This window comes from Salmo salar, chromosome ssa22, assembly GCF_905237065.1.
Source record: "Salmo salar chromosome ssa22, Ssal_v3.1, whole genome shotgun sequence".
Classification (NCBI taxonomy): Eukaryota; Metazoa; Chordata; class Actinopteri; order Salmoniformes; family Salmonidae; genus Salmo; species Salmo salar.
Genome location: NC_059463.1, coordinates 2031891 through 2045879, shown reverse-complemented (window position 1 = coordinate 2045879; position 13989 = coordinate 2031891). Strand labels below are relative to the sequence as shown.

The window sequence follows — 13989 nt, the reverse complement described above, 5'->3', positions numbered from 1 at the left end:
CTGTGGGGATCTGGGGAGTGCATGGGCCTGTGGGGTAGTAGGAGGTGGTAGTCAAAGAGAGTGTGCAGGTATTTGGGAGTTACCTGAATCCGAGAGTATAGTTCCATTAATCAGCCCCCTTATTTTTTCTTGCCCTATAGTTCGGGAATTAACTCTGCTGTCTGATTCCACAGCAAGTTACTAAGCAGTCATGTAATGGAGGCTGTTCGAAACCCATTACTGTGACGGGGAAACGCGTCTGAGACCTGAAGACTTGAGTTAGAGCCTTGAGCTAATGCGTAGGCTTTAGCTCAGCAGGCTAATAGTCTTGTAGCGTACAGGCTGTTGACATACTGAATGAATATGTTCAACTTGAGTCAACTTATCTGATGAAAAAGGAATAAATAAATACATATTCGAAAGCCATGAGTGATAAATATGTCATCCCAGTCATCCTGCGTTATTTGACCCACCCTCAGCATGGTCAGTATATACCTGCAGTGGGCCACGATGGGGCCGGCATCGGGAGGGTTGAGGAACTTGACCTGGCGGACGAAGCCTAGGAGGCCAGTGGCGTAGCAGGGCACCCCGTGGTCAGGCCAGCTAGTGAAGTGGAATTGACGGATCTCCCGAATCTCGTGGTGGCCCTTCTGAAAGAAAACAAATTGGAGGCTCAAATAGAGACAAACAGTGGACTTCCTGAAAACATTTGGATCAGTCGATTCCTATGAAAAATGTATGTATGCATGACCGTATGTCGCTTTGGATAACGTCTGCTAAATGGCATATACTATTTTATAAACTGTGGGCTGACAACAAAATGGAGGCTCAAATGTAGGCATTAAATCAAATTGTATTCATCACATGTTTTGTAAACAACAGTTGTGGACTACGAGTGAAATGCTTCCCAACATCGCAGCGAGAAAGAAAATAGAGAAATAATAGAAAAGTAAAACATGTAACGATAACGTGGCTATACACAAGGGGTACCAGTACCGAGTCGATGTGCAGGGGTACAAGGTAATTGCGGTAGATATGAACAGGATTTTTTGTATTTTTTATTTAACCTTTATTTAACTAGGCAAGTCAGTTAAGAACAAATTATTATTTACAATGACGGCCAAATCCGGACAACGCTGAGCCAATTGTGCGGCGCCCTATGGGACTCCCAATCATGGCCGGATGTGATACTGCCAAAGTGACAGTTAATAAACAGTAGCAGCAGTGTATGTGATGAGTCAAAAAGGTTAGTGCAAAAAGGGTCAATACAGATAGTCCTGGTAGCTATTTCTTTAACTATTTAACTAACTATTTAGCAGTCTTATGGATTGGGGGTAGAAGCTGTTCAGGGTTCTGTTGGTTCCAGACTTGGTGCATCGGTACTGCTTGCCATGCGGTAGCAGAGAGAACAGCCAATGACTTGGGTGGCTGGAGTCTTTGACAATTGTTAGGGTCTTCCTCTGACACCGCCTGGTATAGAGGTCCTGGATTGCAGGAAGCTTGGCCCCAGTGATGTACTAGGCCGTCCCCACTACTCTCTGTAGCGCCTTGCAGTCAGATGCCAAGCAGTTGCCATAACAAGCAGTGATTCAAACAGTCAAGATGCTCTTAAGGGTGCAACTGTAGAACTTATTGAGGATCTGAGGGCCCATACCAAATTGTTTCAGCCTCCTGAGGGGGAAGAGGCCCTCTTCACGACTGTGTAAGTGTTTGGACCATGATTGATCCTTAGTGATATGGGCAACGAGGAACTTGAAGCTCTCAACCCACTCCACTACCGCCCCATCAATGTGAATGGGGGCATGCTCGGCCCTCCGTTTCCTGTAGTCCATGCTCAGCTCCTTAGTTTTGCTGACGTTGAAGGAGAGGTTGTTGTCCTGGCAAGTCTCTAACCTCTTCCCTACAGGCTGTCTCATCGTCATTGGTGATCAGGCCTACCACCGTTTTGTTGTCAGCAAACTTAATGATGGTGTTGGAGTCGTGCAGTCACGGAGGAAGAGGGAGTACAGGAGGGGACGAATCACACACACTGAGGGGTCCCTGTGTTGTGGGTCAGTGTGACAGATGTGTTGTTCCCTACCCTCACCACCTTGGGGTGTCCCGTCTGTAAGTCCAGGATCCAGTTGCAGAGGGAGGTGTTTAGTCCCAGGGTCCTTAGCTTAGTGATGAGCTTGGAGGGCAGTATGGTGATGAAAGCTGAGCTGTAGTCAATGAGTAGCATTCTCACGTACAGTGCATTCGGAAAGAATTCAGACCTCTGGACTTTTTCCTATTTTTTTTACATGACAGCTTTATACTAAAATGTTTTAAATTAATTTTAATTAGCTCCATCTACACACAATACCCCATAATGACAAAGCGAAAACAGGTTTTTGAATTTTTTTAGACAAGTACTCAAATTCTAAATTGAGTTGAGGTGCATCCTGTTTCCATTGATCATCCTTGAGATGTTTCTTCATCTTGATTGAAGTGCACCTGTGGTAAATTCAATTGATTGGACATCATTTGGAAAGGTCATTTGTCTTTAGAAGGTCCCACAGTTGACAGTGCATGTCAGAACAAAAAACAAGCCATGAGGTTGAAGGAATTGTCCGTAGAGCTCCGAGACAGGATTGCGTCGAGGCAGAGGTTTGGGGAAGAGTACCAAAACATTTCTGCAGCATTTAAGGTCCCCAAGAACACAGTGGCCTCCATCATTCTTAAATGGAAGAAGTTTAGAACCACCAACACTCTTCCTAGAGCTGGCCGCCCGGCCAAACTGAGAGATCGAGGGAGAAGAGCCTTGGCCAGGGAGGTGACCAAGAACCCGATGGTCACCCTGACAGAGCTACAGTTCCTCTTTGGAGATGGGAGAACCTTCCAGAATGACAACCATCTCTGCAGCACTCAACCAATCACCCGTTTATGGTGGAGTGGCCAGACAGAAGCCACTCCTCAGTAAAAGGCACATGACAGCCCACTTGGAGTTTGCCAAAAGGCACCTAAAGGATTCTCAGACCATGAGAAACAAGATTTTCTGGTCTGACGAAAACAAGATTCTCTCTTTGGCCTGAATGCCAAGTGCCACATCTCGAGGTAACCTGGCACCATCCCTACAGTGAAGCATGGTGGTGGCAGCATCATGCTGTGGGGATGTTTTTCAGCGGCAGGGACTGGGAGACTAGTCAGGATCGAGGGAAAGATGAACAGAGCAAAGTACAGAGAGATCCTTGATGAAAACCTGCTCCAGAGCGCTCAGCACCTCAGACTGGGTTGAAGGTTTACCTTCCAACAGGACAACGACCCCAACACAGGAGTTGCTTAAGGACAAGTCTCTGAATGTCCTTGAGTGGCCCAGCCAGAGCCCGGACTTGAACCCCATCTCTGGAAAGACCTGAAAATAGCTGTGCAGCAACACTTCCCATCCAACATGACAGAGCTTGAGAGGATCTGCAGAAAACAATGGGAGAAACTCCCCAAATATAGGTGTGCCAAGCTTGTAGAGTCATACCCAAGAAGATATGGGGCTGTAACCACTCCCAAAGGTGCTTCAACAAAGTACTGAGTAAAGGGTCTGTCAGTTAAGTCAGTTAAGAACAAATTCCTATTTACAATGATGGCTTACACCAGCCAAACACAAACGTCGCTGGGCCAATTGTGCTGTATCAATTGTGATACAGCCTGGACTCAAATCAGGGTTTCTGTAGTGGCACCTCTAGCACTGAGATGCAGTGCCTTAGACCGCTGCGCCACTCGGGAGCCCAATGTTTGAAACAACTCTGGTTGTCTGCTTGAAACATGTAAGTATTAAAGACTGGGTCAGGGAGAGTTTTAACATGTCAGTGAAGACACTTGCCAGCTGGTTGGCACATGCTCTGAGTACATGTCCTGGTAATCCGTCTGTCCCTACTGCCTTGTAAATGTTAACCTGTTTAAAGTGCCTTACATGATCTACAGAGACCGTGATCGTCCGGAACAACTAGTGCTCTCACGCATGGTTCAGTGTTGCTTGCCTCGAAGCAAGCATAGAAGGTATTTAGCTTATCTGGTAGGCTTGTGTCACTGGGCAGCTCATGGCTGGGTTTCCGTTTGTAATCCCTGATAGTTTGCAAGCCGTGCCACATTCGACGAGAGTCAGAGCTGGTGTAGTAGGATTCGATCTTAGTCCTGCATTGATGCTTTGCCTGTTTGATGGTTCATTGGAGGGTGTAACGGGATTTCTTATGTGTCCTTGAAAGCCGCAGCTCTAGCCTTTAGCTCAGTGCAGATGTTGTCCATGGCTTCTGGTTTGGATATGTACATATGGTCACTGTGGGGACAACGTTGTCGATACACTTATTATTGAAGACGGTGACTGTTGTAAACTCTACAATTTTATCTATTTATTTTCACCTTTATTTAACCAGGTAGGCTAGTTGAGAACAATTTCTCATTTACAACTGCGACCTGGCCAAGATAAAGCAAAGCAGTTCGACACATACAACAACAGAGTTACACATGGAATAAACAAAACATACAGTCAATAATACAGTAGAAAAAGTCTATATACAGTGTGTGCAAATGAGGTAGGATAAGGGAGGTAAGGCAATAAATAGGCCATGGTGGCGAAGTAATTACAATAGCATTATAGCATTTAAACACTGGAATGGTAGATGTGCAGAAGATGAATGTGCAAGTGGAGATACTGGGGTGCAAAGGAGCAAGATAATAAATACATTATGGGGGTGAGGTAGTTGGATGGGCTATTTACAGATGGGCTATGTACAGGTGCAGTTATCTGTGAGCTGCTCTGACAGCTGGTGCTTAAAGCTAGTGAGGGAGATATGAGTCTTCAGCTTCAGTGATTTTTGCAGTTTGTTCCAGTCAGAACTGGAAGGAAAGGTGGGTATATTCAATGCCATCGGGTATGTCCCGGAACATATTCCAGTCTGTGCTAGAGAAACTGTACTGTAGGTTATCATCTGCTTCATCAGACCACTTCCGTATTGAGCGTGTCACTGGTACTTCTTGTTTGAGTTTTTGCTTGTAGTAAGCAGGAATCAGGAGGATAGAGTTACAGTTGAAGTCGGAAGTTTACATACACCTTAGCCAAATACATTTAAACTCAGTTTTCACAATTCCTGACATTTAAAAATTCCCTAAAATTCCCTCCTTTAAATTGTTTAACTTGGGTCAAACATTTCGGGTAGCCTTCCACAAGCTTCCCACAATAAGTTGGGTGAATTTTGGCCCATTCCTCCTGACAGAGCTGGTGTAACTGAGTCAGGTTTGTAGGCATCCTTGCTCGCACACGCTTTTCAGTTCTGCCTACACATTGTCTATAGGATTGAGGACAGGGCTTTGTGATGGCCACTCCAATACTTTGACTTTGTTGTCCTTAAGCCATTTTGCCACAACTTTGGAAGTATGCATGGGGTCATTGTCCATTTGGAAGACCCATTTGCAACCAAGCTTTAACTTCTTGACTGATGTCTTGAGATGTTGTTTCAATATATCCACATCATTGTCCTATATCATAATGCCATCTATTTTGTGAAGTGCACCAGCCCTCCTGCAGCAAAGCACCCCCACAACATGATGCTGCCACCCCTGTGCTTCATGGTTGGGAAGGTGTCCTACGGCTTGCAAGCCTCCCCCTTTTTCCTCCTAACGTAATGATGGTCATTATGGCCAAACAGTTCTATTTTTGTTTCATCAGACCAAAGTATGATCTTTGTCCCCATGTGCAGCTGCAAACCGTAGTCTGGCTTTTTTATGGTGGTTTTGTAGCAGTGGCATCTTCCTTGCTGAGTGGCCTTTCAGGTTATGTCGATATAGGACTCATTTTACTGTGGATATAGATACTTCTGCACCTGTTTCCTCCAGCATCTTCACAAGGTCCTTTGCTGTGTTTCTGGGATTGATTTGCACTTTTCGCACCAAAGTACATTCATCTTTAGGAGAGAGAACGTGTCTCCTTCCTGAGCGGTAAGACGGCTGGGTGGTCCCATTGGGTTTTATACAGGCATTTGGAAATTGCTCCCAAGGATGAACCAGACATGTGGAAGTCTACAATTTTTTTCCGATGTCTTGGCTGATTTCTTTTGATTTTCCCATGATGTCAAGCAAAGAGGCACTGAGTTCGAAGGTAGGCTTGAAACACATCCATAGGTACACCTCCAATTGACTCAAATGATGTCAAATAGCCCATCAGAAACTTCTAAAGCCATGACATAATTTTCTGGAATTTCCAAGCTGTTTAAAGACACAATCAACTTAGTGTATGTAAACTTCTGACCCATTGGAATTGTGATACAGTGAATTATAAATGAAATAATCTGTCTGTAAACAATTGTTGGAAAAATTACTTTTGTCATGTACAAAGTAGATGTCCTAACCGACTTGCAAAAACTATAGTTTGTTAACAAGAAATGTGTGGAGTGGTTGAAAAACGAGTTTTAATGACTCCAACCTAAGTGTATGTAAACTTCCGACTTTAATTGTATGTTCAGATTGGCCAAATGGCGTGGGAGAGCTTTGTATGCCTCTCTGTGTGTGGAGTAAAGGTTATGTAGAGCTTTATCACCTCTAGTTGCACAGGTGACAGAAATTATAGAAATTAGGTATGATGGATTTCATTTTTTCCTGCATTAAAATCAGTGGCCACTAGGGAGCGCGGCCTTTAGATTAGTATTTTCTTGTTTGCTTATGGCCCTATACACATCATTGAGTGTGGGCTTAGTGGTAAACAAACAGCTTCGAAAAATATGGATGAAAACTCTCTTGGTAAATAGCATGGTCCACAGCTTATCATGAGGTATTCTTACAGGTGAGCAGAACCTCGAGACTTCCTTAATATTAGAGATCGCACAAATGCTGTTGCTAACAAAGAGACCCACACCATCCCCCTTGAGCTTGCCCGATGCTGCCGTTACTTTCCTGCTGACGTATAGAAAAAACAGCTAGATATATTATCCATGTCCTTGTTCAGCCAAGTTTCTGAGAAAAATCGGATATTACAGTTCTTCAGGTCCCGTTGATAGGATAGTCTCGAACGGAGCTCATCCAGTTTGTTCTCCAATGATTCACCAATTGAATACAATGTACAGGTGGATTATTTACTCGCCTCTGTACTTTCATCAGTGTACCCGCATGTTGGCCTCTATATCGTTGTCTCTTTCTCTTCCGATTGTCGGGGATTAGGGCCTGGTCTGGCGTAAGCAGTATGTTCTGTGCCACTGACTCTTTGAAGTAGAAATCTTTATCCAAATTGAAGCTAGTGGTTGCTGTTCTGATATCCAGAAGCTATTTTCGGTCATAGAAAACGATGTTGGAAACATTATGTACAAAACAAGTTAAGATCAGCACAAAAAACACAAAATAACAGAATTGGTCAGGAGCCCGTAAAATAGCTGCTATACATTCCAGCGCCATGTAGGTTTACAGTGAACTTCTTCGAAACTGTAGGGCAAACGGGCTCCCATTACGGCTCAATAACTGAATAAATATAGCTACTGATTGGTTTCTTTAAAAAAAGTGCATTATGACAACTTGTGTGTATGGGTAACTACTGAGGGAACAAAACAAAGGGGATTTGACAGCTGGGAGACTATTGATTTCCTTTCCTCTGGATGTTCAAATTACATTACGAAATAAATATGTGTAGATAACGAGTAAAGATCTAAGATGTGACACAACAAAGCCACAATGTGTAGTAAATCAAAGATTGCGAGGAAGGTAGGTAGTGCATGGCTCGTGTTTGCCATGGCAACATGAACTCAGCAGAGTAGAAGGTGAGTGGTTCTCACTCTGCTAGGCACGTGGCATGATACTAAAATTTAGACAAGCATTGGCAGTAGAATGGCCCGAACTGAAGAGCTCTGTGACTTTCAACGTGGCAACATCATAGAATGCCACCTTCCAACAAGTCATTATCAAATTTCTGCCCTGCTAGAGATGCTCCGGTCAACTGGCTCAGCCGCGAAGGGGTAGGCCACACAAGCTCACAGAACGGGACCGCTGAGTGCTGAAGCGAGCTCAAATCGTCTGTCCAGGGTTGCAACACTCCCTACTGAGTTCCAAACTGCCTCTGGAAGCAACGTCAGCACAATAACTGTTTGTCGGGAGCTTCATGAAATGGGTTTCCATGGCCGAGCAGCCACACACAAGCCTAAGATCACCATGCGCAATGCCAAGCAGCAGCTGGAGTGGTGTAAAGCTCACCTCCATTGGACTCAGGAGCAGTAGAAACACATTCTATAATGAATCACGCCTCACCATCTGGCAGTCCAATGGACAAATCTGGGTTTGGCAGTTGCCAGTAGAACGCTAGCTGCACGAATGCATAGTGCCAAGTACATTTACATTTCATTTTAGTCATTTAGCAGACGCTCTTATCCAGAGCGACTTACAGTAGTGAATGCATACATTTCATTTCTGTGCTGGCCCCCCATGGGAATCGAACCCACAACCCTGGCATTGCAAACACCATGCTCTACCAACTGAGCTACAGGGAAGGCCTAGCAGAGTGAGAACCACTCACCTTCTACTCTGTTCATGTTGCCATGGCAAACACGAGCCATGCACTACCTACCTTCCTCACAATCTTTGATGGAGGAGGAATAATAGTCTGGGGATGTTTTTCATGGTTCGGACTAGGCCCCTTAGTTCTATTGAAAGGAAATCTTAACGCTACAGCATACATTGACATTGACATTCTAGACGATTCTGTGCTTCCAACTTTGTGGCAACAGTTTGGGGAAGGTCCTTTCCTGTTTCAGCATGACAATGCCCCTGTGCACAACGTGAGGTCTTGACTGAACTTGACTGGCCTGCACAGAGACTGTGAGCTGAGGGATGATATTTTTGGGACTAGTCTGGCTTCAGAGAACATGTCTGCATTATGAGGGAAGTCCACATCCCCGTACAGTGAGATATCAAATCTATTTCTTTGAAATACACTACATGACCAAAAGTATGTGGACATCTGTTAATCGAACATCTCATTTCAAAATCATGTGCATTAATATGGAGTTCGTGCCCCTTTTGCTTCTATAGCAGCCTCCACTTTTCTGGTAAGCCTTTCCACTAGATATCGGAACATTGCTGTGGGGACTTGCTTCCATTCGGCAACAAGAGCATAACATGCTGACCAAACCGGACGCGTGCACCATTGCGCATGCCTACGTCCGTGTGCACCTTTTTACCTGAAATACACAAGGTCCACTACTCCGACAATTAATCCACAGATAAAACGGTAAACCAAATTTAGTTTCTCATCATCTCTATAACTTTCAAGACTGGGCATTCAACTGAGACTGCTCTTCTCTGTGTCACGGAGGCTCTCCGCACTGCTAAAGCTAACTCTCTCTCCTCTGCTCTCATCCTTCTAGACCTATCTGCTGCCTTTGATACTGTGAACCATCAGATCCTCCTCTCCACCCTCTCCGAGTTGGGCATCTCCGGCGCGGCCCACGCTTGGATTGCGTCCTACCTGACAGGTCGCTCCTACCAGGTGGCGTGGCGAGAATCTGTCTCCGCACCATGCGCTCTCACCACTGGTGTCCCCCAGGGCTCTGTTCTAGGCCCTCTCCTATTCTCGCTATACACCAAGTCACTTGGCTCTGTCATATCCTCACATGGTCTCTCCTATCATTGCTATGCAGACGACACACAATTAATCTTCTCCTTTCCCCCTTCTGATAACCAGGCTGTGAATCGCATCTCTGCATGTCTGTCAGACATATCAGTGTGGATGACGGATCACCAGCTCAAGCTGAACCTCGGCAAGACGGAGCTGCTCTTCCTCCCGGGGAAGGACTGCCCGTTCCATGATCTCGCCATCACGGTTGACAACTCCCTTGTGTCCTCCTCCCAGAGTGCTAAGAACCTTGGCGTGATCCTGGACAACACCCTGTCGTTCTCCACTAACATCAAGGCGGTGACCCGATCCTGTAGGTTCATGCTCTACAACATTCGCAGAGTACGACCCTGCCTCACACAGGAAGCGGCGCAGGTCCTAATCCAGGCACTTGTCATCTCCCGTCTGGATTACTGCAACTCGCTGTTGGCTGGGCTCCCTGCCTGTGCCATTAAACCCCTACAACTCATCCAGAACGCCGCAGCCCGTCTGGTGTTCAACCTTCCCAAGTTCTCTCACGTCACCCCGCTCCTCCGCTCTCTCCACTGGCTTCCAGTTAAAGCTCGCATCCGCTACAAGACCATGGTGATTGCCTACGGAGCTGTGAAGGGAACGGCACCTCCATACCTTCAGGCTCTGATCAGGCCCTACACCCAAACAAGGGCACTGCGTTCATCCACCACTGGCCTGCTGGCCCCCCTACCTCTGAGGAAGCACAGTTCCCGCTCAGCCCAGTCAAAACTGTTCGCTGCTCTGGCACCCCAATGGTGGAACAAGCTCCCTCACGACGCCAGGACAGCGGAGTCAATCACCACCTTCCGGAGACACCTGAAACCCCACCTCTTTAAGGAATACCTAGGATAGGATAAAGTAATCCTTCTAACCCCCCTCCCCCCCTTAAAAGATTTAGATGCACTATTGTAAAGTGGTTGTTCCACTGGATATCATAAGGTGAATGCACCATTTTGTAAGTCGCTCTGGGTAAGAGCGTCTGCTAAATGACTTAAATGTAAATGTAAATCTCTCCTCCTTCCTTCGGGCTTCTTTTTCTTCTTTGGACTTTATATGACGGGTTGGCAACCAACTTTACGGTGCATTACTACAACCGACTGGAGTGAGGACCTCAGCTAATCTTTCAAATCACCCACGTGGTTATATGCTCCTAAAAACCAATGAGGAGATGGCACGTAGGTATACGCTCCTAAAATCCAATGAGGAGATGGGAGAGGCCAGACTTGCAGAGCGTTGAGCATTACAAATAGAACCAATTTCAATTTAAGCGTGTGGCCACGCAGACACTCGTTGATGCACGCGAGCAGTGTGGGTGCAATGATCGAATATCATGTATGTGTAAATTTATTTCACACGCGACGCGAGCGGTGTGGTCAGCATGTAAGTGAGGTTGTGCACTGATGTTGGGCGATTAGGCTCGCAGTCAGTGTTCCAATTCATCCCAAAGTTGTTTGAATGGGGTTAAGGTCAGGGCTCTATGCATAAAGGTGAAGTTCTCCCACACCGATCTCGACAAACCATTTATGTTTGGACCTCGCTTTGTGCATGGGGGCATTATCAAGCTGAAACCGGAAAGGGCCTTCCACAAACTGTTGACACAAAGTTGAAGTCACAGAATCGTTTAGAATGCTGTAGCGTTAAGATTCATTTGCTGACCAGTCTACTCTAGTTGTCATAGTAACGACGGGTATGTGTGCAGTGTTGTAGGCTGATTGGTGGTGGCGCTTGTGCTTCCTATCACTTAGAAGTTATGTACAAGCTAAAGTGACAACAATGCCTGCCATGGATGCTTCCCAGTTGCTTTGAATGTTCAAAATCATAGGGTAAGAACACCTTTAAAGCCTCATAGGATGACATGGTCCAGCTTTCCAAACGAGTCCTTTAAAAACAGGTCATTTTTGGCTAGCCACAGAAGTCAATTAGCTAGCTTGGCAGCTGTTTAGCTTTCTAGCACATTCACTCATTTCTTTGTAAACAATTAACAAGCTAGTTACCTAACACATGTTCTTGTCAAACTGTCAACAGAGTAGCTAGCGAGCAACAAGATATGCTGAATAACAGTCTAAAACCACTTGAGGTCAAATTCATCAGATTTAACCATTCATACACAAGTCACATGGCCAGCAATCAGATTTGAAGGTGGTTTGAAATGTGGTTTGAAATAACTGATTCCATGTGATTTTTGGCTGTTCAGACTGCAGGAGAAAAAAAAAGATTAGAATCAGATAGGCAAATAAATAGGATTTGAGTCACTTCAAACTTCCAATGTGAACAAGGCTTTTGAGAATCTGCTAGAGTGAATTCACATAAAGTGAGATATCGAAACGATATATTTTAAATAGAACCCACCAATAAGGATATCAGCCAAGGCAGCAGCACATAATGGGTGTGGATGTGCGGAAACTGGAAAGTGGACATTTAGAGTATAGTATAACACTGGGCTACAGTAGTAATAATGATCACAGGCTTCACACCTCCACTCCCTTTTAACTCCCATTTAACTGTACTGTATATAAGAATATGTATACATGAATAGTGTGTAAATAGTATTTTTGTTATCTCTTGGTGTCTTTCCTATATATAACTCTTATTAATTGTATTTTTTTATTTGAAATGTAATGTATTATCTTATGTTGTTCTAGTATTTTACTGTTCTGTACATTGTCATGTATTTGTATGTTTTATGTGGACCCCAGGAAGAGTAGCTGCTGCATGTACAGTAGCTAATGGGGCTCCTAATAAACTAAACTCTCTGCGCTAATGCTAAGTGCTTAATTGCCATTTGAGTTGGTTAACTGTTTAATCACTGCATGCCAGCGCTGATATGCCGGCAAAGCCCACATAATACTTCAACACTGCAGTTAAAATATTTCGCCTGTTTGAAGTATATGGACACTTGGGTCGACAGGTGCAGTATTGAAGGTGGTAACGGTGTAAATCGGGGGTAAACTATGTCTAAGTTTGCCAATCCAATTGGCTCTGTTTTATTTTATTTTCAACAGATTGAAGTCTGTGTGTGTGTACGGGATTTAAAATCTATCTATCTGTGTGGTGCAGTAAAATAATCCCTTTGGATTCGTCCTTAATAATGCTTTTCATAATTTCAGAGCTCATTATTTGACGCAATTAAAATGATTTAATACGTTATATTTGAAAGCATAAGAAGCGTGAACCCATCACTGTGCACTGCTTTTTAAGGCCCGGGAATTAAGGTCGTGGTGTGATAGTGGAGTTCTGTAATGACAAAGTCCTGTTTCCCTTTCAAATGGGGAGTGTGAGAAGGTTAAAAATAACTTTTGCTTTCTTGCAAAACTGATGGATTAATTGCATGCCAAATTTGTTGACTACAAGCTGTTGTGTTGTCTGCTTAAGAGGCTTTTACAGAGCCACAAAAGATGAATTTCAAGACAATCAAAGCTTGTTAGTTTTGTGACTGTTCCTCTGATGTTTCCCTTTCAAAGGGAGCTAACAGAACAATGGCGTCGAATTCTGAATCCTGCATCCCAATTATATTGTGCTTCTTTCAATGCAAATCCTTACTGATTACTAGTGTTCAATTATACTCTTATTTCCCAGTTGAACAACATAGCTTCACCTTGCAGTCAACCACAAATGTAAATCCGTTTGGTTGGAATGAATGAAAACAAAACAAGAGAGCATGGTTATTGACTTAGTCGGTTTACCTTCTGGACTGTGAAGGTGCGAATGACGTACTCGGCCAGTGGCTCTGTCTCGATCAGTGTCACCTTGATATCTCCGTACACATCAGTCTCGTCAGGCCAGTACCTCACGCACTTCACCTGGGAAGAGAAACATACATGGTCAAATCCTTGTCTCTTAAAGAGGCTGTATGGGACTTTTGCCTCTGGAGTGCAAAATGGTCCTGCTCCTGAAATGGACAGAAAAAATATTACACAGGACCAATCATTTAATTCTATTTCTGTGGTTGATAGTATATTCATAATATACAAAGAGGCCTAATTGATAGGCATTGAGTTATTGTGAACATGACATTTGTTGTGAACTATTTGTTGTTGTGAACAGTAATGGTATGAGGTGTAGGGAAGGGGAATATGAGCTATGATTGACACAACCTAACCTACTAAACAACTGGCTTTTCACCAAGTGTTTTTCGAGCAGTGGGGAAAGAAACAGCACAGAAATCCATTCAGCATAAGAACGTTGATTGTTCTGCAATAACGTCACACGTTCTTAGCCACATGGCAGTGTCCCCAGAGTAGTACTCCTCTAACACCTTTCAAATCCGCAATGATGAACTCACCCTACCCACTTCCACCAGGTTCGTAACCATGACGATACTGCCAGAATTCTCTTGCCAGATCATCCTCCAGAAATCTCTCACCGTCTCCTGCATGGGGCCTGGAAGCAGTGGTGTTAAG

At 44.5% G+C, this 13989-nt stretch overlaps 1 protein-coding gene across 16 annotated transcripts in view; it reads right to left on the bottom strand.

Annotated features, from left to right (window-relative positions):
• Positions 1 to 13989, bottom strand: part of LOC106582631 (receptor-type tyrosine-protein phosphatase T) — a 591582-nt gene that overhangs the window by 45152 nt on the left and 532441 nt on the right. For all 16 annotated transcript variants that reach the window (XM_045705237.1, XM_045705245.1, XM_045705240.1 and 13 more), the window contains 3 exons: positions 13872 to 13969; positions 13273 to 13389; positions 475 to 629 (listed from right to left, as the gene is read on the bottom strand). In XM_045705237.1, the coding sequence (XP_045561193.1) occupies positions 475 to 629; positions 13273 to 13389; positions 13872 to 13969 (370 nt within the window). The remainder of the gene's footprint in view (positions 1 to 474; positions 630 to 13272; positions 13390 to 13871; positions 13970 to 13989) is intronic.